This window comes from Pogona vitticeps, chromosome 1 (genome assembly GCF_051106095.1).
Source record: "Pogona vitticeps strain Pit_001003342236 chromosome 1, PviZW2.1, whole genome shotgun sequence".
NCBI lineage: Eukaryota > Metazoa > Chordata > Lepidosauria > Squamata > Agamidae > Pogona > Pogona vitticeps.
In genome coordinates, this window is record NC_135783.1 from 206,701,129 (window position 1) to 206,722,588 (window position 21,460).

Genomic DNA, 21,460 nt, shown 5'->3' on the forward strand with positions numbered 1-21,460 from the left:
GGGGGGGTGGGGGCAGCCTGGCAAGGGTCCTGGGAGGCTCCCTTGGACCCTTGCCACGCTGCCCCCACCCCCACCCCCACGGGGCCAGGGGGGTAAAATCGCCAGCTTCTGGGAGTGTTTTGAGGCTTGGGAAGCCTCAAAACACTCCCAGAAATTGGCGATTTTGCCGGTGGGAGGAGCGTCGCAAGGGTCTGAGTGAGCTTCCAGGGCCCTTGCGACGTTCCCCCCACCTGGAAGCTGGCGATTTCGCCTGCGCTGGCCCCGTGGGGGGTTGGGGGAGCATCGCAGGGGGCCTGGAAGGCTCCCTCGGACCCTTGCGACGCTCCCCCCCCACGGGGCCAGTGGGGGCGAAGTCACCACCTTCGCACCATAAGACGCACAGACTTTCTACCCCCCTTTTGGAGGGGGAAAAAGTGCGTCTTGTGGTGCAAAAAATACGGTATTGTTACATACAGCACTGATGTTACCTGTCTGTCATGGGTTTGGAGGGAAAGTTCCATCCTATGGGGAGTGGAAGGCGGGACATCAGGAGGAGGGGCTGTACTGTATATATATGTGGAGTTTGTGTGGAGAGCTGAGGGAGAGCTGAAGGAGAGCTGAGAGAAGAAGCTGGTGTGGGAGTCTGTGTGTCAGACAGGGTACTACTGTGTGTCAGTCAGTACCAACCTGATAGGTTCAGGTGTCTGTATGGTTAGCCAGAACTGATAGGTTCAGGGTCTGTGCTTTATTTAAAGGTGTGCTGTGTAAACTTACCTGGTGTATGTATGATTGAGACTAAGCCACGTTACTGTATCTTATTCACTTGATCATTTTATTTTCCCTGTGTGTTATTTAAATAAACCTTGTTCTTTTGTTGGTTAAAAATCCATTCCTGGTCTGTGTGACTTCTTATAGGGAATGGTTGGTGGCAGCATAGTGAAACTGTGGTATATCCCAGTAGGTTTGGGGTTTGTCACATTGATGTTTTACAATTGCAAGCCACTTGAGTAGTGGACATGTGGGGTGAAAATGTAACTCACCGCCATCATCAGAGCTGCCATTTCGTGGTCCTTACTATAAAAGGAAGCAGAAGGTATCCATCTAGTTCCTTACAGGGTCTCTTTTTAAATGAAGGGAGGGTAGGGTGTCGTCAGGCGCCCTTCTCCTGGCCCCTGATGTTAAAATGACAGCTCCTATAGACCTCCAGGAGTACAAACGGGTTTTTTAAAGGTTAAAAAAGAAAGTGACAGAGAAGAAGGAGAGAGAGAGAGAGAGAGAGGAGTAGGAGGAGAGGCACTTTGGAAGGAGGCTCTGGGGTAGCCTAGGGGGTTGCAAAAATATTCTGTGAGGCTGTATCTAACCCACAGGCTACAAGTTGCCCCTCCCCCATATTCTAGATCTTGCACAACAGAGACAATCACAACTGACATGATGTTAGTTATGTGGTTTGCCCTTGAGTGCAGGATCTTTTGGCCACAAATAATGCAGGGCTCTGGTCCAGACCACCATGGTGGAAATGGGTACAGTAGGTGAACTTGCATTCTGTGCCCGCCGTTACATTGTCAGTCCAGATCACCAGGGCTGCATCTACCCTTTGTACAGCAAAAAAGTTCTCAGAAGGTCCCCAGGACTGGTTATTTGTCCCCGTGGTCAGGGGCAAAGCACATGATCAATGTCACAAATCAGTTTGGCTCTAAGCAAATGAGGAAGAATAAACCAGACGGGAAAAATGACCCAGCAGCTGTATAAAACTGGAGTGTGAAAATCTGCATGTGCCACAGTGGTTTACTTACATTTCGTGAATCTACAGCTGCATACATAATATCCATCCAGCCTTTGAAGGTGGCCTACAGAAAAAAAGGGGAAAAAAAGGTTTAACGCCTGTTCCGCAAATACAAGATAGCAAGGGCCACAAATTTCAAAGCAATGATAGAGGGGCAGAGCCCTGAAATCCCCCTTATTGTGCCCTGCCTCCTCCAGGCACTGCCTCTGTACTCACCAGAGGAGGCGAGCGGGGAAGCCATTGAACGAACCAGTACAAACCAAACGGAGCTTTAGCCTAACCTCTGAAATGCAATTCACAGAAGGTACCGTGCCAGGCATTATTCTGACAGTAAAGGAGGGGGCTGCTCTGTTAACTAGCCATATGTTAACATATGTAATCAATAACATAATGGATACAATATCCATTAATACATACTAACTAATGAATGGGTCAGTGAGCATGCTTCATAGGTGCTAATCTGTGGTAGCTAATCATAGACTGATTTAGTAAAAGAAGCCACAGCCTTTAGTCTGTGTGCAATGGACCAATGGCCTTTAGGATCAAATGCCTGGATTTTTTGATTTTCAGAACAATGACATCATCTATCTTCCCCTTAATTTTCTCAGAAGGTAGCTGTAATCCTTAGACTAGATTGGGGTAATTCTTTGGGACAACAGTATATTGTGACCTATCCTTGGATATAACGTAAAATATTTTTCAACAGCTTGTTTGTAAATGGGCAGTTAAGAACCACGAGCTTTGCAAAGAGTCTGCTTCCCATGGAGATGGAAACTGAAAGATCTTGTTTCTGCACATGGATCAACATCACTGCATGTATTGTGGGGTGGCTATGGGGACAGTTGTGTTGAATGCCTGCACTTCAACACTTGCCACTAGACCACAGCTTCACTATATGTACTTAGTAAAACATGGCATTTCTTTAGGAAAGTAGAAGGTAAATTTAAGAATTTAGCTTTAAGAAATACAGAAAAAGGGTTACTCACTACTTGAAGCAAAGAGAGGTAACCAAGCCCCACATTATCAAAGTTGACTTTAACATTTTTCCAGCGAGCCGTTTCATTTCTAGCTATGAGTTCTTCACACTGAGTCTGATTGTCGACTTCATCAATACTAAACATTTCATCAGTTGTAGTGTTGACACAGTGGTAGAACTTTCCAGCAAAGAGATTCACCCCCATAATGCTGAAGATTAGCCAGAATATAAGACATACAAGCAGCACATTCATAATAGATGGAATTGCTCCCAGGAGGGCATTCACCACCACCTACAGAAGAAATGGAGACCCAGAAGGGATGTGTCAATATATACCTGCAAAGTGTATGCATCATACTTGCTGGACAGGTATTTCTGAAATAAATAAAAGCTTCTAAAACTTGACTGGTGTACAGAGCCCCTTTGAATGGTATTCCAGGGGCTGTAAGATAAATGAGACCTTCTTCTTCAAGGTTGGAGACAGGGCGACAGCCATGGAGCAGGCAATGAAACACATGGTTTAATACGTTAGCACAGCAAGCAGCAGCTAAGTTAGCATAGCACTGCTGCTTTTTTGGGAAAGTGTCACAAACACTTTTATTCTTCTACAAAAATATGAAATTTAGCATTTAAGAAGGCAAATAGTGTGCAATATTAGATAATAGAAATTCTTGTTCTCGCTGAGTAAGGTAGAGAGAAGCAGGGAACCACAGCTGCCTTCTTACTGCTCAATAATTAAGAGACATCTCCTTTGTCCTTTCCCAGGTTCCTGCAGAAACAAGAGTTTGTACTAGTTTTAGTGGGAGTGTCAAGTAATTCTCCTAGGTTGTGCGGAGCTCTCAGACATTTGAAACCACAATCTCCCTCCACAAGCCTTTTGCAGACTGCATCTGTATCCCTCTAGGACTTTGGGATGTTAATAAAAGCATATAATTTTTGGAACAATGCACAAAAACATGGTGCAGAGCCTGAAGAAGATGAGCTATAACCAAAAGCTAGTTGTCTGTTGTTTCTTTGGCTTTTTAAAAAGTGATCTAATAAATGTATTACTAGCAACATTTGTATTTTTTTTTTACACACAACCTTTTCTGATTTTTTTCCTCAGCTTTAGTTGGGGATTATACAGCCAAAGCTTTGAGCATTTTTTTAAATAAAGTAAAGCACTTTGTGCTGCTTTTTAGTTCCTTCAAGGAAGCATTCATCATTACTTCTTATGTTACAAGTACTGCATTAATAAAACATTACTAACATTTTACTTTTCTGATTATTATTATTTTTAAAGGTCAGGACAGTTTGGAGATCTCTCATTCATAGGGTTAACCATACGTTGGAGGTGACTTGATGGCACAACAACAACAACAACAATTGTCCTAGTATTGCCAGGCCTAGCTAACAAAGATTTAAAATAATAAGATAGGGAATCTCTTCTAAGTATACACAAAGTTTCTATCCTCGTCAACATGGGTATTTCTAGAAAAGTTGCATTTCCCAACTTTGGTGCCTCACAACTGATCAACTGTTAGTAGTAATATTAAGAGGTTGGAGGGGTTTTGGTAGAAAAGGGGTGGCCATAGGCCTTAGGCCGCTTGGGGCTGAAACTCCACAGCGGTGATTTTGGGGGCCTCCTGAGCGTCCTTGCCACTCTTTGCAGAGACCGGTGCTGCTTGGAGAAGATGGAGGACAAGGAAAACCAGCTCAACGCTTAGGTCCTCCTAAGTGCTTAAACACAGGAGCGCCTCCTTAAAAATGTCAGAAGCTTTGGAACAGGATGAAGAAAGCACACCGGAAGATAAAGGGCCTGAAACGGGGCAGGGGAGACATCTTTTAAAATGGCCTTCATTCATAGAGGCTCTGAAGAATGTACCAAATCTGAATTGGATATTTTTCAAATATCACCTACACAAAAACTGCATGCACACTGAGGTACCACTGTTGGCCACCCTAACACTCAAGGCCCTGCTCGAATTTTATATAACTGGCAACAGTGAAGATTATATCATTTAAACAATACATTGCTCTATGTGTTGTGCAAGATCACAAAAGCATCACTGCTGATGCTAAAGTAGCCTTGGTAAACTACCCCATTGCCTCGCTGTTTAGTCAACTAGACATCAACCTTGGAGATCGACATCAGCCAGAGTAATAATTGTTACCCCTATAGAGCCATGATAGAGCTGCTTTTGAACTACGGCTCCGACAGCTTGAGCACCCAATTTGTGGCGGGTGGCTTTTATAAAGATGGTCATGGAGCAAACTGCCACAGGAGCCGGTGCCGGAAACTGGGGCTCTGGAACCAGAGCACAACAACACACCGGAGCCAGTTGGAAATGGGATCTGATGGGCTCATTGCACAACAAACTGTTTTTAGGAGAAAATGTTAGTGAACAGTGTAGATGTGAAAATCAAACTCACCCGTAGCAGGGATATACAGTGGAACCTCTACTTACGAACGTCCCTACCTACAAACAATCCAACTTATGAACAGCTCCGTTTGCAAAATTTTGCTTCTACTTGCGAATGGAGCTTCAACATACAAACAAAGAAAAAAAAACAACACAGGGGAGGTGGGGAAAGTGCAAAATCTGAACTTTCAGTTGACCGTTGGCCAGCGAAGAGGGTGCTTGTCTGCAACATTGCTCGTCCAAGCGGTTAGAGGGTGGATAGGGAGAGAGTCTTCAGACTGCCTGGTACTCTACTGTACGGACTGTATTTTTTTTTGGCTTTCTTTAAAAATTGATTTTTGCATTTTTGACTTTCTTTTTAAAAACAGAGACTGCCTGTTCTGGGTGAGTACACTGTATTTACTGTACTATACGGGGTTTTTTGCAGCTTGGTGGGGGGGTAGGGCTAGGTGGGGGGTTATGTTTCCGTGCTCTGATGGGTCTTGCAGTGCAGATTTTACTTTTAAAATGTGTGTAGTTAAAATGTGGCTCTAAAGTCTGTTTTAAAATCAGAAAATTCAATATTCTGTGAGGGGCTGTGGTGGTACTAGATGCAGGCACCCAGGCTTTAAAATGGAGTTTAGACTCAAGTCTCTACCCCTCCATGCTCTCTTTTTGTGATGAGGACTTCTGTGCTGGAGTACAGTAATGGTTGCTGGTTGTTGGTGAGAGCAGGCTTTAAAATAGAGTTTAGACTCAAGTCTCTACCCCCCATGCTCTCTTTTTGTGATGAGGACTTCTGTGCTGGAATACAGTAATGGTTGCTGGCTGTTGATGCAGGCAGGCTGTAAAATGCAGTTCAGACTCCAAAGTATTTTTTTCTTAAAATCAGAAAATTTTCTGTGAGGGGCTGTGCTGACTGGTTTGGACTCAAATGTGTTTTAGACTCCAAACTCTCTCTCCCCCCCCCCCCTTGTCTTCTCAATCTCTGTCTTCTCTCTTTTTATGCTTAAAAGCACAAACCTTTGTCTGAGAGGTCTGTGTGCCCCAGTGATAACCTTCCTTCTTTCTTTCCCTCCCTCCTTTCCTATCCTTTTTTTTACCTAAAGTGTTCTTGGCTTGGCTTTGTTTTGTTTGAACTAAAATGGATGGGAATGGGTGAATTCAATTCAGACAATTATCATATCTACTATTGTGGGCAAGAAGCCCGTAGAAGGAATGGAGCAGCCTTCATAGTCAACAAAAGAGTGGGAAAAGCTGTAATGGGATATAATCTCAAAAATGATAGAACAATTTCGACACGAATCCAAGGCAGACCTTTCAACATCACAGTAATCCAAGTTTATGCACAAACCACCAATGCTGAGGTGACTGAAATTGACCAATTCTATAAAGACTTACAACACCTTCTGGAACTGACCCCAAAGAAAGATGTTCTTCTTATTCTAGGGGACTGGAATGCTAAAGTCAGGAGTCAAGAGATAAAAAGAACAACAGGAAAGTTTGGCCTTGGAGTTCAAAACGAAGCAGGGCAAAGGCTATTAGAGTTTTGTCAAGAGAACAAGCTGGTCATCACAAACACCCTTTTCCAACAACACAAGAGGCGACTCTACACATGGAAATCACCAGATGGGCAATACTGAAATCAGATTGATTATATTCTCTGCAGCCAAAGATGAAGAAGCTCTATACAGTCAGCAAAAACAAGACCTGGAGCTGACTGTGCCTCTGATCATCAGCTTCTCATAGCAAAATTCAAGCTTAAACTGAAGAGAGTAGGAAAAACCACTCAGGTATAATCTAAACCAAATCCCTTATGAATACATAGTGGAAGTGAAGAACAGATTTAAGGAACTAGATTTGGTGGACAGAGTGCCTGAAGAACTATGGATGGAGGCTCGTAACATTGTCCAGGAGGCAGCAACAAAAACCATCCCAAAGAAAAGGAAATGCAAGAAATCAAAGTGGCTGTCCAACGAGGCCTTACAAACAGCAGAGAATTAAATAAATAAATAGAGAAGAGAAGGGAAAGAAAATAGAAAGGGAGATACGGAAAGTTACAAAAATTGAATGCAGACTGCCAAAGAATATCAAGGAGAGACAAGAGGGCCTTCTTAAATGAATAATACAAAAAAATAGAGGAAAATAATAGAAAAGGAAAAACCAGAGATCTGTTCAGGAAAATTGGAGATATTAAAGGAACCTTTAGTGCAAAGATGGACATGATAAAGGACAACAATGGGAGGGACATAACGGAAGCAAAAGACATCAAGAAGAGGTGGCAAGAATACACAGAGGAATTATACTAGAAAGATCTGGATATCCTGGACAACCCAGATAATGTGGTTGCCGGCCTTGAGCCAGACATCCTGGAGAGTGAAGTCAAGTGGGCCTTAGAAAGCTTGGCTAACAACAAGGCCAGTGGAGGTGATGGCATTCCAGTGGAACTACTTAAAATCTTAAAAGATCATGCTGTTAAGGTATTATACTCAATATGCCAGCAATTCTGGAAACCTCAACAGTGGCCAAAGGACTGGAAAAGACTAGTCTACACCCCAATCCCAAAGAAGGGCAGTGCCAAAGAATGCTCCAACTACTGTACAATTGCACTCATTTCACATGCGAGCAAGGTTATGCTCAAAATCCTGCAAGGTAGGCATCAGCAGTATGTGGACCGTGAACTCCCAGAAGTACAAGCTGGATTTCAAAGGGGCAGAGGAACTAGAGACCAAATAGCTAACATGCGCAGTATTATGGAGAAACCCAGAGAGTTCCAGAATAACATCTACTTCTGCTTCATTGACTATGCAAAAGCCTTTCACTGTGTGGACCACAGTAAACTATGACAAGTCCTTAAAGAAATGGGAGTGCCTGACCACCTTATCTACTTCCTGAGAAACCTATACTGTACGTGGGACAGGAAGCAACAGTTAGAACTGGATATGGAACAACCGATTGGTTCAAAATTGGGAAAGGAGTACGACAAGGCTGTATATTGTCCCCCAGCTTATTTAACTTGTATACAGAATACATCATGTGAAAGGCCGGACTGGAGGAATCCCAAACTGGAATTAAGATTGCCAGAAGAAATATCAACAACCTCCGATATGCAGAGTGAGGAGGAATTAAAGAACCTCATAATGAGGGTGAAAGAGGAGAATGAAAAAAAATGGTCTGAAGCTCAACATCAAAAAAAACTAAGATCATGACCACTGGTCCCATCACCTCCTGGCAAATAGAAGGGGAAGATATGGAGGCAGTGACAGTGACAGTTTACTTTCTTGGGCTCCATGATCACAGCAGATGGTGACAGCAGCCACAAAATTAAAAGATGCCTGCTTCTTAGGAGGAAAGCGATGACAAACCTTGACAGCATCTTAAAAGGCAGAGACATCACCTTGCCAACAAAAGTCCGCATAGTCAAAGCTATAGTTTTTCCTGTAGTGATGTATGGAAGTGAGAGTTGGACCATAAAGAAGGCTGACTGCCAAAGAATTGATGCTTTTGAATTGTGGTGCTGGAGGAAACTCTTGAGAGTCTCCTGGACTGCAAAGAGAACAAACCTATCCATTCTAAAGGAAATCAATCCTGAGTGCTCACTGGAAGGACAGATCCTGAAGCTGAGGCTCCAATACTTTGGCCATCTCATGAGAAGAGATGACTCCCTGATGTTGGGAAAGTGTGAAGGCAAGAGGAGAAGGGGACAACAGAGGACAAGATGGTTGGACAGTGTCATTGAAGCTACCAACATGAATTTGGCAAAACTCCGGGAGGCAGTGGAAGCCAGGAGGGCCTGGGGTGCTCTGGTCCATGGGGTCACGAAGAGTCAAAGACAGCTTAACAACTAAACATCAAAAATATTGAAATTAGCTCAAGAAATTAGCAGAAAATTAGCACAAGAATTGAGTTCAGAAATGAAACTGAGTATGATTAGCTCTCCCTTACAATTCTCTCTGGAGCCTAATTTAGCAGTTTGGTTTTGGACCTACTGTATTTGGCCCTGGTCTGACCTGATCCTGATTTGAGTTCAAACATCTGAAATCACAGTGATCATGCTGTGCATTGATTTTCACTGGGAAACATAAACGACTTATTTTTCTTTTTCACCTTACTGCAAGTCCGTGCTGAATTCTTGGAATAAATAATTCTTTTAACCTGTTATAAATGTATACTGCTGAGTGGGTGTTTTGTTTTTGTAATTTGCAGAACGAGCAACAGAGGTTGAAAATTGGTTAAGGTGATGATGTAAAAAAATTACTTGGTAAACCTTCAATATCTTCGAGCACATAGTGTGGAATCAAATATAATACAATTTAACACTCTCTGAAAGCACTGACGCTTTTGATAGTGGCACACTGTCTTTAAGTTGCAACCTTTGTTACTGCCCATTCTCAAGTGAAAGCCAAGTGGAATATTTGAGTTGCTGCAATGAGAAAGCCTAGTTTCTCTATATAACATAAGATTGAACTGAGAAGTGGAAATCAGGAGTAAGGTTTATATATCTATATCATAACACAAGAGTTTTTTTAACCATTGCTTTAAGATTGTCTCCAATTTAGAAGGTATAATTATTTAATTTGTTGTTACAGTATACAACAACAGCCACAAATAATGTTGGTGGAATATTCTCAAGATCCTCCTCATTACTCCACATCAGGGTGCAGGCTGGCTTTCTTGTGCTTTTCGGCTTCTGCTTTGGCTTTGCGGTAAATACGAATAGGTCTTTTGCAGACCTGAATTTTCTTCTTAGATTTTCTGGATCTTCAGGCAGCATCCGCCTGAGACTTACAGGGGGTTCCAAGGGGCACAGGGGCTTGGAAAAACCCACAAGCCTCTGGTAGTAAGTAACCTTGGGGGCGCAGGTGCCTTTTGGCTTTCACCAGGGCCTTTTGACTTGTCCTGTGGAGCTGGTTTTCCTTGTCCTCCATCTTCTCCAAGCCGCACCAGTCTCTGCAAAGAGCAGCAAGAATGCGCAGAAGGCCCCTAAAATCACTGCTATGACATTCCAGCAACTGCTGTGGAGTTTCAGCCCCAGGCGGCCTAAGGGGCCACCCCTTTTCTAGCCAAACCCCTCCAACCTCTTCCCATTGGACTACAGGGCCATGGAGGTGACACGTCACTTTGGGGGCCAATCCTGAGGCCGCGTTCTGGTCATGGGGGACCCCACGGTCTATGAAGCCCTTCTATAGGCCCATGGCAGCCTCACCAACTTCCTATGTCACCCTAAAGCCCCGCCCACCCAGGACGGTTAATTCTTGACCCTTTGTCCCACCTCGCAGGGGTGGCGCACCTGTCAAAAGTGATTTTGATGAATGCTAGGTAGTATTAGGTTTAGGACCTCGATACTTGGTGGAATGCTTACTCCCAACTAGTTCTACCTGTGTCACCCGCGTGAGCCAGAAGGTGAGGCTGAGGAGCCTGACGCTGAGGGAGGCCCGGAAAGAAAGAACTAGAAACCGGGCTTTCCGTCTCTGGAATAACCTACCTCCGGAGATTCGCACTGCACCCTCGCTGGGTACTTTTAAGAACCAACTAAAAACATGGATGTATAGGTAAGCCTTCCCTTCTAGTTAATTCCTGTCCTCTTTCCTTTTTTTCTCTCTTTATTTGATTTATTTTTATTTTTCCCATCTTATAGAATCATTTAATTAATTAATTGTTATACATTTTTTTAGAACTTGTTATCCTTATGTTGTAAGCCTCCTAGAGTGGTCGAAATGACTAGATAGGCGGGGTATAAATACAATAAATAAAATAAAATATTACTACTCCTGTTCCATATAGATCATCACAATTTCTGTAGTATGCAATGAATAGTCAATGTTCCACAGAAAAGTGGCAGAGGCATACAAAGAGTGATTTTTGTATCATGCAAATAATATGTTACCTCGTCAGCATACTTAGTGAGGAAAATGTCCACATAGTTGGACGTCTGAGTTAAAATGGGAAGGTATGCAAACTGGCTGAGCCATATGGGTCCATCCAGATTGCCAAGAGTGCCAGATGGAGCTATGGTATGCACTACATGATCTGAGTGAATCATGTGGTTCCCACTCATATACACTGGAGCTGCAACATGGAGCTAACCAACCACATCAAAGTAGGGTTTTGGCATCAGTTGTGAATTAAGCTTCAATGACTATTCTAGAGCTGTGGAACTCCATTTGAAGCGCCAAATACCTTCTACAAAATGGGCTATTGTTAACATAGACAATATAGCAATATTTTGGTTCACTTGCTTTTTCTTTTATGGTTTTCTGTTCTTCTTAAAAATTGGGTTACCCATCTTCAGAGTATTTTCAGTGGAAACAAACCAACAGTGCAGTAGACAACTGGCTTCAAGGTACAAGCAGTGCCAAGCCTGCAGGATATATATGTCTCATTCTTCTAGCTAGATGATCAGTCATGTGTTACTCCTTCCACAACATCTGACCTACATTTCCCCTTTTCTGAGCCCTGCAGCTGTTATCACCCATTTACAGTATGAAACTAAAAACATAAAGTGCCAGACACATGCTAACATCTACCAGTACGACATGTGGCGTGTATAGGGCCGTAGGAGCAGATGGCACTTGAGGAGGCAAAAGACAGGAGAGTTATTTTAAATTTAGTGGTTCATTCACAAGGTATAATAATAATAAGACCCTTTGAACTACAGAGCTGGAAGGGACCCTAAGGATCATCAAGTCCAGCCCCTGTCGGCTCTGCAGCCAAAGACCTAAACCACTGAGCTATCCAGCATGCTATTTGAAATATTACCCTCATAACATTATTAAATAGGAGATAAATTGACAGCCTCCATTGGCAGTAGCTACTCAGCTGCTAATCCTAAACAGAAATTTGCTGTCTTCAAAAACATATCTTTTAAAAATCTGGAGGAAACCCTAGAAATTATCTTTTATGTTATATCTGTACATACTTTCCATTTAAATGGAAGAGCGACAAATCAAAAGCTTGCAACAAGCAGATATACTCAGCTCTCTTTACCATCAGCTTCTTTAAAAATCTTGCTGAAACTCTTCTAGTTTTTTTTTTCTGTTGAGTATTTTTGTTTATTTGTTTAATAACAGAATAGTGGTAAACTGAAAACTTCTGTCCAAGAAGATCTTGCCGTCTGACCTCTGCCATTGATACAGAGCGAAACACATTTTTAAAAGGTGCTCTGGAGAAGCACAGAGAAGCAGGCCTTTTGTTACACTTTGTCACAGGTGAAACCAGTTCAAGCATTGCATCATCCGAATGACAGAAAAATACCAATATAATCAATACAAAAAATGGAGATGAAATGCTCTAACTAGATGAGCCCTTAGTTGAGAGTCAACTGAACTCAAAGTTATAGTTCAAGGAACTATATTTTTTCTAAAATGTATGGTAATTAACCTAATACAAGAGGATGACTGTTTTTGAGGTTTTTCAAAAAATGATACAACTATTTTCAACAAGTTCGCAATAAACAATAATGACAATAATTGCATTTATATAGCACATTTAAAGCATGCAACATTAGTTCCGTTTTCACTGCAACATCCTAGGACATAAATTATTATTATTGTCCCATATGTTGCAGATGGGTTGAGGAAGAATAAGTGGGACGCCTGACTCTATACATTCTTATCTAAAATGAGATATTTTTTTTACTGAAGACTTTGCAGCTCACGTTCCTAGTATGTCTTCAAGAAGATGCTCTGAATGGTTGTACTTTATACATGCATTATTCCAAGCTTTTTCAACTTTTTTTCTCTTACCCTCATTCCTTCAAAGCGTGACAAGGCTCTTAGAGGCCTCAAAGCTCTTAAAGTTCTAAGCGATTTAATTGCACCAAGTTCAGAGTAGCCCAAGGCATTAGCTGTTAAGCTAATTAAAGAGACCTACACAGGGAAAAGAGAAAGGAGAGAAGAGAAATTAATTCACTAGATGTGTAAGGACTACTGTGCTTTCCTTCTTCACAGATCTCTTCTGTAGCCTTGTAGAGTTCTTTCCTGTCAGTCACAGTAGAACAATTACATGTCAAAGGGCACCTCATGATAAAATCACATTGGCATCAAGGAAAAGTGCCTGGTCCTTATTATAGATGGCTTTGAAGAATTTCCCTAGCAGCATCCCTGGCCCAGCCAGCAAAGTTCAAACATGCTGTCTGATGCAAAGCAATGAAACACGGAGTGCAACTACATGGTCAAATACTGCAGGATTTGTTCTGCATAAAACGGGTGAAACTGAAGCTTTTTAAAAAACTGACTGACTACATGATGCAAAAGCTGAATCATATTGGTTCAGCCACTTTTGCCTTTTTTTCTCTCTGCTTCTGGGAAGCCTCTACTTGCTACTTTTTCAAGCTGGAAGGATTCAAACAGACTTTTTCCTGTGTGGTTAGTTGTGATAAGTTCTTGTAAAGACAGGGGGAATGTCTGCAGGTAGTGCTTTGATGACGTAGGCAGCTGGGGTGTGATATTCAAGACAGGGGGCATATAAAAGCAAAGTACCATGATTTTGGTTCGCTGGCAGAGTGCTACATTTCTGAATAAAGTTCTTATAGAAAAATAAAAAGGGAAAGTACTTCACAGTCTCAGAATACAGAACATCAAAAGTTGGAACAATATTTTTGCAAAACCCGATTAATGCGTTCCTATGGGCTTGAAACTCACCGTCCAGCGAAGATCCTCCATAGGGCGGCCATTTTCACTGCCCGTGCAGCTAGGAATCCATCCCAGAAAAGAGTGGGGAGCCATTTTTTTTACCCAGCGGCCATTTTGAAACCGCTAATCAGCTGGCCGAAAATCGTTGTTTTGCGAGAATTGGTTCCCAAAGCAGGGAACTAATCATTGCAAAGCGAAAAAAAGCCCATTTAAAACATCATAAAGCAATCGCTTTTGCGATCGCAAAAAGTTCATTGTGATGCGATTTTGTCGTTAAACAGGGCGCTCGTCTTGCGAGGCACCACTGTACTACAAAATACTGCCCCTGGAAAGCTGAGCTGAGTCCAACCATTTCAGGAACACAGAGATTTCATTATTTCTGAGGGGCTCCTTCAAAGCTTATCAAAGAAACAATTGTTTTGGCAAATTCTTATAGGAAGCTTTTTTTTTCCTATTCAGCAAATGAGGCCGACTGGTACTTGGCTTTTGAGTTCTATCATGATCAATGAACCAGTTGATCAGTAACATCACCATCCCACATGAAAATTGTAATGCTTGACAAATGACACACTAGTGGAGTTGCAGTTAAGGAACGTGTTCTGCTGGCAAGGGCTTCTGAGGGTTGCAGTCAAGGAACTTCTGGGGACCCAAGGTTGGGAACCACTGCCATAGCTTATCTGGAGCAGAAGTGCTACCTCACCAGTTTGTCTATTCTCTGCTAGCAAAGGATTATTTCCCTTGTCTCCAGTGGCCCCCTAAATTAGGCTTTGGCAGAAATGTAGGTTGTACTGTAAGTTATTCTTGATTTCTGTAAATTTGTTCCTTTTGTGAAGGCGATGGGTTAGTAATTTACATCATAATTGTTGCAAAAATCCATGGGGCATAAATGGATAATTAATGTGTTATAACTCATTTTGATGAAAGAGAGAATACAGTACTTACATCCACAATGAGGAAATCTAGCCAGCACCAAGCATTGGTGAAATACACTTGAAAGCCATAAGCTACCCATTTCAGAAGCATTTCCAGAATGAAGATGTATGTAAAAACCTTGTCCGCATATTCCAGCATGGTCTTGATGGTCTTCCGCTGTTCAATGTATATGTCTTCAAAGGCCTGTGAAGAAAAGTGGTGAGGGTGTTACAGTATGACTTTACTGCTTGAAATCTGTGGAATACAGAAATTGGAGTATTGCCTTTTCCAGAACAAGGAACGTCAATTTCCCCCTTTCTGAATAGAAAGACTTGGCAGTTCTCCTTTAATTAATATTCTGCTCATCAAATCTAAAATCACTGGAAATTAGAGATGTGTGACCTGTCCAACCTGCTTAGTTACAGGGAAGCCAGGTGATTGGCTGGGTGGTGCAGGTAGCCAGCCTATCCTGGAGCCTGAAGGAGGAGGAGCTGAAGGACTGGAATGTGAAGAGAAGTATAATGGATGAAAAGGGGTGTGTTTGAGCTGTTGGGTTGCAACTGAAGACAAACTGAAGCTTAGATCTGTTCCCCAAGTTCTTGTTACTTCGTAATATAATATCATTTCCCTTTCTTTAACCACTGGGTCTATCTAATGTGGTTAATGGCTGGGGTTACGACTTTTAATGGAAAGCTATTTTTAAAAGTGACAAGCGTAAGTTGAGTCCAAACACAAACTGGTGGCAGCGAAGTGGGATCCGAAAATCCAGTGGGGATTTTTGGAGATCCAGGAGAGGTATTACAAAGCCAACAACTGCTGAAAGGACTGTATTGGAGGTAAAGCCTTTGAATGACAAGACACAAGACATTTTGAGATGGAGGGAGCATCTTCATAGTGAGAAGAGCCATAGCTCAGCATTACACAACACTGGTGTAGGCAGAAGGTCACAGACTCAATTATTGGCATCTAGAATTAAAAGGATTAAGTAGCATGTAGCAGGGAAGACATAATCTTGGCATCTTGGAGATCTACTATCTGTCTGAGTAGAAGACACTGGGCCACAGTACAGTGGACCCTTGATGTACACACAGCTCGACGTGCGTACCTTTCAAGGTACGGAATTCTCCAGCTGCAATATTTCCAGTCGACTTGTGCCTGGAAAATCGACCTATGGACCAGAAGCGGGGAGGCGGGGAAAGCATCAAATTCAAATTTGGCGCTTTCCCCGTCTCCCCCTTCCAGTCCGTAGGCCGCCGTGCCTCCAAATGCCTTCCAGGGCTTCTCTGTCGCCATAGGACGCATCTTGGAGGCCCCGCCTGCCATCGATCGAGCCTCCGAAGCACGATGGGTGGTGAGGGGGACCTCTGCAGGCCTCCCCTGCCGCCATGGGAAGCCTCTCGGAGGTCCCCCCGCCGCCAATTGAGTGTCTGAAGCACGATCGGTGGCGGGGGGTCCTCCAAGAGGCCTCCCATGGCGGCGGGGAAGGCCTGCAGAGGTCCCCCAGCCCCACAGGCTTTCCCAGGGTGGACCGGGCCTACCAGGGGAGGGCTTCCCCCAGTAGGCCCGGTCTACTCCCCAGGCTTTCCTGGGGGGTAGACCTGGTCTACTTGGGGAAGCCCTCCCCTGGTAGGCCCGGTCCACCCTGGGAAAGCCTGCTTCGGTGGGGGCGGGGGACCTCCGAGAGGCCTCCAGCAGCGGCAATGGCAGCAGCGAGGGACTTCCAAGAGGCCTCCGGCAGCAGTGGGGAAGCCCTCGGAGGCCTCAGGCAGCGGCGATGGCGCCGGCTGGGAACCCCTGGAAGCCTTCAAAAGGTAAGTTCTATTTATTTTAATTTTGTGTGTGTGTGTGTGGGGGGGGTTCTTGGGCCGGTTACGGATTAAATGGTTTTCAATGCATTTCTATGGGAAATGCATATTCGACCTACAGACTTTTCGACCTACGGACACTGTTCCAATACGGATTAATTCCGTAGGTTGAGGGCCCACTGTATAAACAGCCAAGCTCTGGGGCCAATCCCCCATTGCCAGGACTTACTGGAGGATGCACTAAGCTCCCAAGACTGGAAAAAAATGTGTGTGTGTGTGGCTCTAAAAGTAGTTGGATGTCTACTTCTGATCTGGTAAACTCAGTAGTTTTTAATACTACTCCAGGGGGAGCCTGCTACTTGTTTGACAACTGAGCCGTCACACTGAGACGCTTCTAAGAGTGTCAATCCATCATTGTTCCCCTCAGCAAGGGGAGGTTTGTGAGGGCCCCGGGGCTCACAGAAATAGCCTTGGGGGACTGCATGTGCTCCATAGACCACACAATTCCTACCCCAAATGAACAAGCACTCTGACCATAAGGACGTCACTTATGCACTTTTGTTTCACTCTGAAGAAAGACAGTTGCTCACTAGTTGTTATCATAGTGCTGCTGTAGGCTGTGTAATTCAAAAGCCAATCGAGGCAGAAAATTAAGAGCCTGGAACATCTCAAAAAGATTGCTGTCCAATCTCTGCATGATATTGCAAGTCATGCCCATTTTATTCCAACAACAGCTGTAACCAGTAAAGGTTTCTTTCTCCTGATTACACCTTGTAATCAGGAAAATGGAACACCTTGTGTAACTTAAATTCAGTCCAGTCCCAGGAAGTGTCTAGTTGTACCTACTGGGATTGCAGAGAATAAATCTTTGCTCTTTTCTATGGAGTAGTTCTGTGGTAAATGGGAAATCTGCAGTAACAACACACTTCTGAACAGTTTCACAAATGTAACATCACCAGCTCATGAAGGGCCTTGATGTCAAAATGTTACCATGGACAAGATATACGATTGCCCTGGTTTATCTGCACTGTTTCCTAACGCTCATATTTCTTGTACTGTTTCCCCCTCTGATAAGATGTCAATCTGACCTGTCTGTGTGTTGGGAATTTTTCACAAGTGTTCTAATGAGAACACCTCTTCCATTATTCCTTTAGCAGTTTAGCATGTACTGTAGCCCCTTCCTCCCTGTCCTTCAGGCTGAAGGGAGATTGCTGGCTGTTGCTGGCCACTGCTCCCAGTTAGTCCAACCAGGAGGACTAGGTCTTTGATTGTTCAAGTCAGCTTGTAGACCTCTGCCAAAATCAGCCCCAAATTTACTATTCTGCCACTTCGTGCGATGGTGGTGAGGATCATTCAGCATATTGAGATGTGAAAGCTTTCTTTGCATTGATAACCTACTGTATATTTTAAGATCAATAAACCACTTTCTTCCCTGGTGTCAAACCTCTGTTTTGGAGGTTCTAACTGCAGATGACTCCCACCCCACACCAAATTAAGACACAACCCTTCAGCAATGTGAAGAGTGTCATGATGACCTCACTCCTCAGAAGACTTGACTTCTATACCCGATTATCTCCATACTGAAGGAAATTGTCCCATTCATTAATTTCTTCATAATCCTATAAATAGTAACTGTGACACCTTAAAAATAGATCTTTCAAGACCAACAGGATCATTGCAATTATTTAATTTAATATGTTTAAAGCATATTCTTTTATTAATGGCGTATATGATGATTCTACTGTTAATGTCTTTGGCCCTTGAGGTGTTACTCTTTTTTTAAAAAAAAATCCAACTCAAAATATTCCATAAAAGGATAGACACTATCCAAAAATAGGCACACATTTTCCAGTTTGATAATTATGCATTTGGATTGCTTGCAATGTTTGTGGTAAAGAACAACTTCCAAAATTACCAGAGCACCACTGCTGAGCAAAATCATGAAGACAATAAAGGTCTCAAACCAATTATGTTCCACTATTTTGTAGCAGGTTTTCCGAAGATTCCACCACATTTTCCCTTTTCCATCTTCTACGCTGACTCGACAGCATGTGAACCTTCGCATACAGTCTGGCAAAATAAGGCGGGAGGAGGTGACATAGGTTATTCTGCAGAAAAGTCTTACAAATGATTTAAATCAGGGGTCTCAAACTCAATTTACCTGGGGGCCGCTGGAGGCAGAGTCTGGGTGGGGCTGAGCCACATCAGATTTTCCACCAAGCGGAGCAAGAGCCCGAGGAAACTGCCCAGGAGTTTCCTTAGCCAGGCAGGCTGGCTGGCAGGGTGCAGTTCTGGTTGGAGAGTGCAAGAGGCGCTGTCTTGGGAGAGAGCTGGAGAGCGAGGCTTCTTTTGACTCTTGACAGCAGAGGACGCATGGGCGCTTCAGGGGGCAGGCAAGGCGGGGGCCGCAAACTATTGTCCAGCGGGCTGCAAATGGCCCCCGGGCCGCATGTTTGAGACCCCTGATTTAAGTAATCAGTTTCAAGTGAAATATATGCTTAAAACAGTTTGCCTAATAAGATTTAAGCCCTCACTTGGTATGCCATATGACAGTGCACACAACGGGCGCCTCATTTGGGAGAAGAAAAGATACATCCACTTCAGCATGTACTGCCCTTTGTCTTGTTTCTCACCTTTTTTACATGCCATGAAATCTGCTTTTTTGGAATACACCTTCTTGAACCAACTCTATAGTGCAGGCGAAATCCAGGGTTACACCTACCAAAAATGATTCCACATAATTAAGTGGGATTGACAAGCCCTGTTCATTTCAATGGGCCTAGTCTAGGTAGGGATAACACTGGATTTCTGTGCTGTATGTAAGCTTGCCTGAGTTTGAATAAAAGCCTCTGAACTTTCCATTTGCAAGGGATAACTGTAAGGGGCAATTCTGACGCAGGAGCAGATGATGAATCTTTCCACATCTTTGCTTCTGTAATATCTCAGAAGAACATAAAGTACTAAAAACAACAGCCAAGGTAGAAAAATTGATCAATGTGGATGAATCAGCAAACTGCCCAGGATTTCTGAGTCCCATCTGCTTTGCAATAAAGGCAACAATAAAATTACCCTCTTCTCCTACCCTACAATACTGAAATATCCTCAGACAATCAGCAGAGGATTTTTGTGTTGAAAGAGTGTGTACTCAATTCTGTTCAAAATGTTTAATTCTAAGTGTGCCTCATTTGCACCAAGCTCAAGACGGCAAATCACGTGATTCTTAGAAAAAGATACCAAGTAGATTCTACTAGCCTGAAGTGTCCCTAGCATAGGAAAGGAAACCCTGAGCGTTCCCCAAGACTTCTGAGCCACTCACCTTCAGTAAAACAAGCCTCTGGTTCCAGGGATTCTTCAGGTTCAGCTTCAGGCTGCTCTCCTATTTGGGGAAGGCCAACATCAACTGTGCTACCTTCAGATGAACTAGATGCATTTAATTTCTGCAAATAAAGACCCCCCCCCCAAAGGCTTAATGAGTCATTTATTGGTTGTAGTACTGGATTACACTTAATGCATTCCAAAATGCTCTCCATTTATTTAGGAACTCTAAAACAAAGAGCAGAACTCATCTGTAAATGTAATGTGAGTTTGCTGCTGTTGTCGTTTTTAATATCAGGTCAGAAGAATCTGATATGGTATTTATATTCGTTTTCCCCATGGCATCAAACATTTTCAGTGTGTTCCTACAAGGAACCACAAATTTGAACCAGTGTGCTAATTGGCTGAGACATATATAGATCTGAAAATTCTGAGGTAGTTTATTTGCAGGAGGAAGCGCTAGCTTGTGGTTTCAATCATGTAATACAGAGAGCACAATGAATTGCAATGTGTTCAATGCCCCGCCCTCTCGCAATTATGACCAAACCAACTAAAAGCTGAAGGGAGTATTTTCATGTCTAATGCGGGTAGAGTATGCATAGGCAGCAAACTGTATTGAACATGTTTCTTCCCATTGACATGAAAACACAAATTATCAGTGTATAAGTACTTCTATGTTTCTATAGTTTCAGAAGGAAAAGCAGCATATTAAATCCAGAGCAGGAGCCATTATTTCGCATTCTCTTTTGCCAATGCACTTGCACAACTGACTGTGCATTTTGAGACTACTTTTTATTCTTGCATGGTACACATATGTGTTCTCTTACTACGTCATGAAAAACACTTTTCTTTAACCACACCTATGAAAGTAGAAACCTATTTTGGAGGGAAAGGCGTTATGCCAGCGATAAAGAAGGATGTCAGCCAAACTTTCAGCTCGTCTCCTAACTCTCTTACCAGAACCAAATGGGGTGCCACATGATTAAAAGTAGACAAATATGAGTACCATAGTGAATAAAAGTAGTGTTGATCATTGCATTCGGTAGCCTTATACAATGTTATTACCATGTATAACATCCATAAAATGGCTGCATTGGTAAGTAGCTATCTTTATGTGGAAAATGATATAAGCAGATGGTGAATAACGCATACCTGTGTTAATGTATTGTTATAAAAGATAATTCTTCACATATCATTCCAAACAAAAGCTATAGGCATTATTTACTGGAATCAAGCATTTTTTAAATTGCATGAACTTTAACCAGCTTAAAATATTAGTCTGACGAGGAAAATACTTTACCAGTTTTGCTCAGTTCATTTGAGATTTTAAAAAAAAACAGCAGAAAGATTTGGTTGCCAGTTTGAAGTTAGGAAAGGGTTTCAGATGATCCGAGTGATTACTACCAATTCAGAAAATGACCGGCTCCATTTTTGTTCATTTCAGGTCGTTCAGCCAACCTCTGGTTAAAAATAATTTCATTTTTTTCAGAAATTGTGTTTGTCCATTTTGGTTGTTCTGTCAATTTCTGAGACACTTGAATAGCTTTTACTGTATTGATTTCATGAGATTAAAGCTTCTTTCTTCCCAATCCCTGTTTCTGTAGGTGTTTTAGGAATAAATGATGAAATTTTATGTGTGTGGCCATGGGAGAAAAACCCACAGAACTATATCAAAG

At 42.8% G+C, this 21,460-nt stretch overlaps 1 protein-coding gene across 2 annotated transcripts in view; it reads right to left on the bottom strand.

The window, feature by feature from the left end:
- The window catches only part of SCN2A (sodium voltage-gated channel alpha subunit 2), a 138,183-nt gene that overhangs the window by 14,030 nt on the left and 102,693 nt on the right, over positions 1-21,460 (bottom strand). For both annotated transcript variants that reach the window (XM_078394659.1, XM_078394660.1), the window contains exons 18-23: positions 19,786-19,906; positions 18,385-18,539; positions 14,695-14,868; positions 12,865-12,987; positions 2,749-3,030; positions 1,773-1,826 (exon numbers count right to left, since the gene is read on the bottom strand). In XM_078394659.1, the coding sequence (XP_078250785.1) occupies positions 1,773-1,826; positions 2,749-3,030; positions 12,865-12,987; positions 14,695-14,868; positions 18,385-18,539; positions 19,786-19,906 (909 nt within the window). The remainder of the gene's footprint in view (positions 1-1,772; positions 1,827-2,748; positions 3,031-12,864; positions 12,988-14,694; positions 14,869-18,384; positions 18,540-19,785; positions 19,907-21,460) is intronic.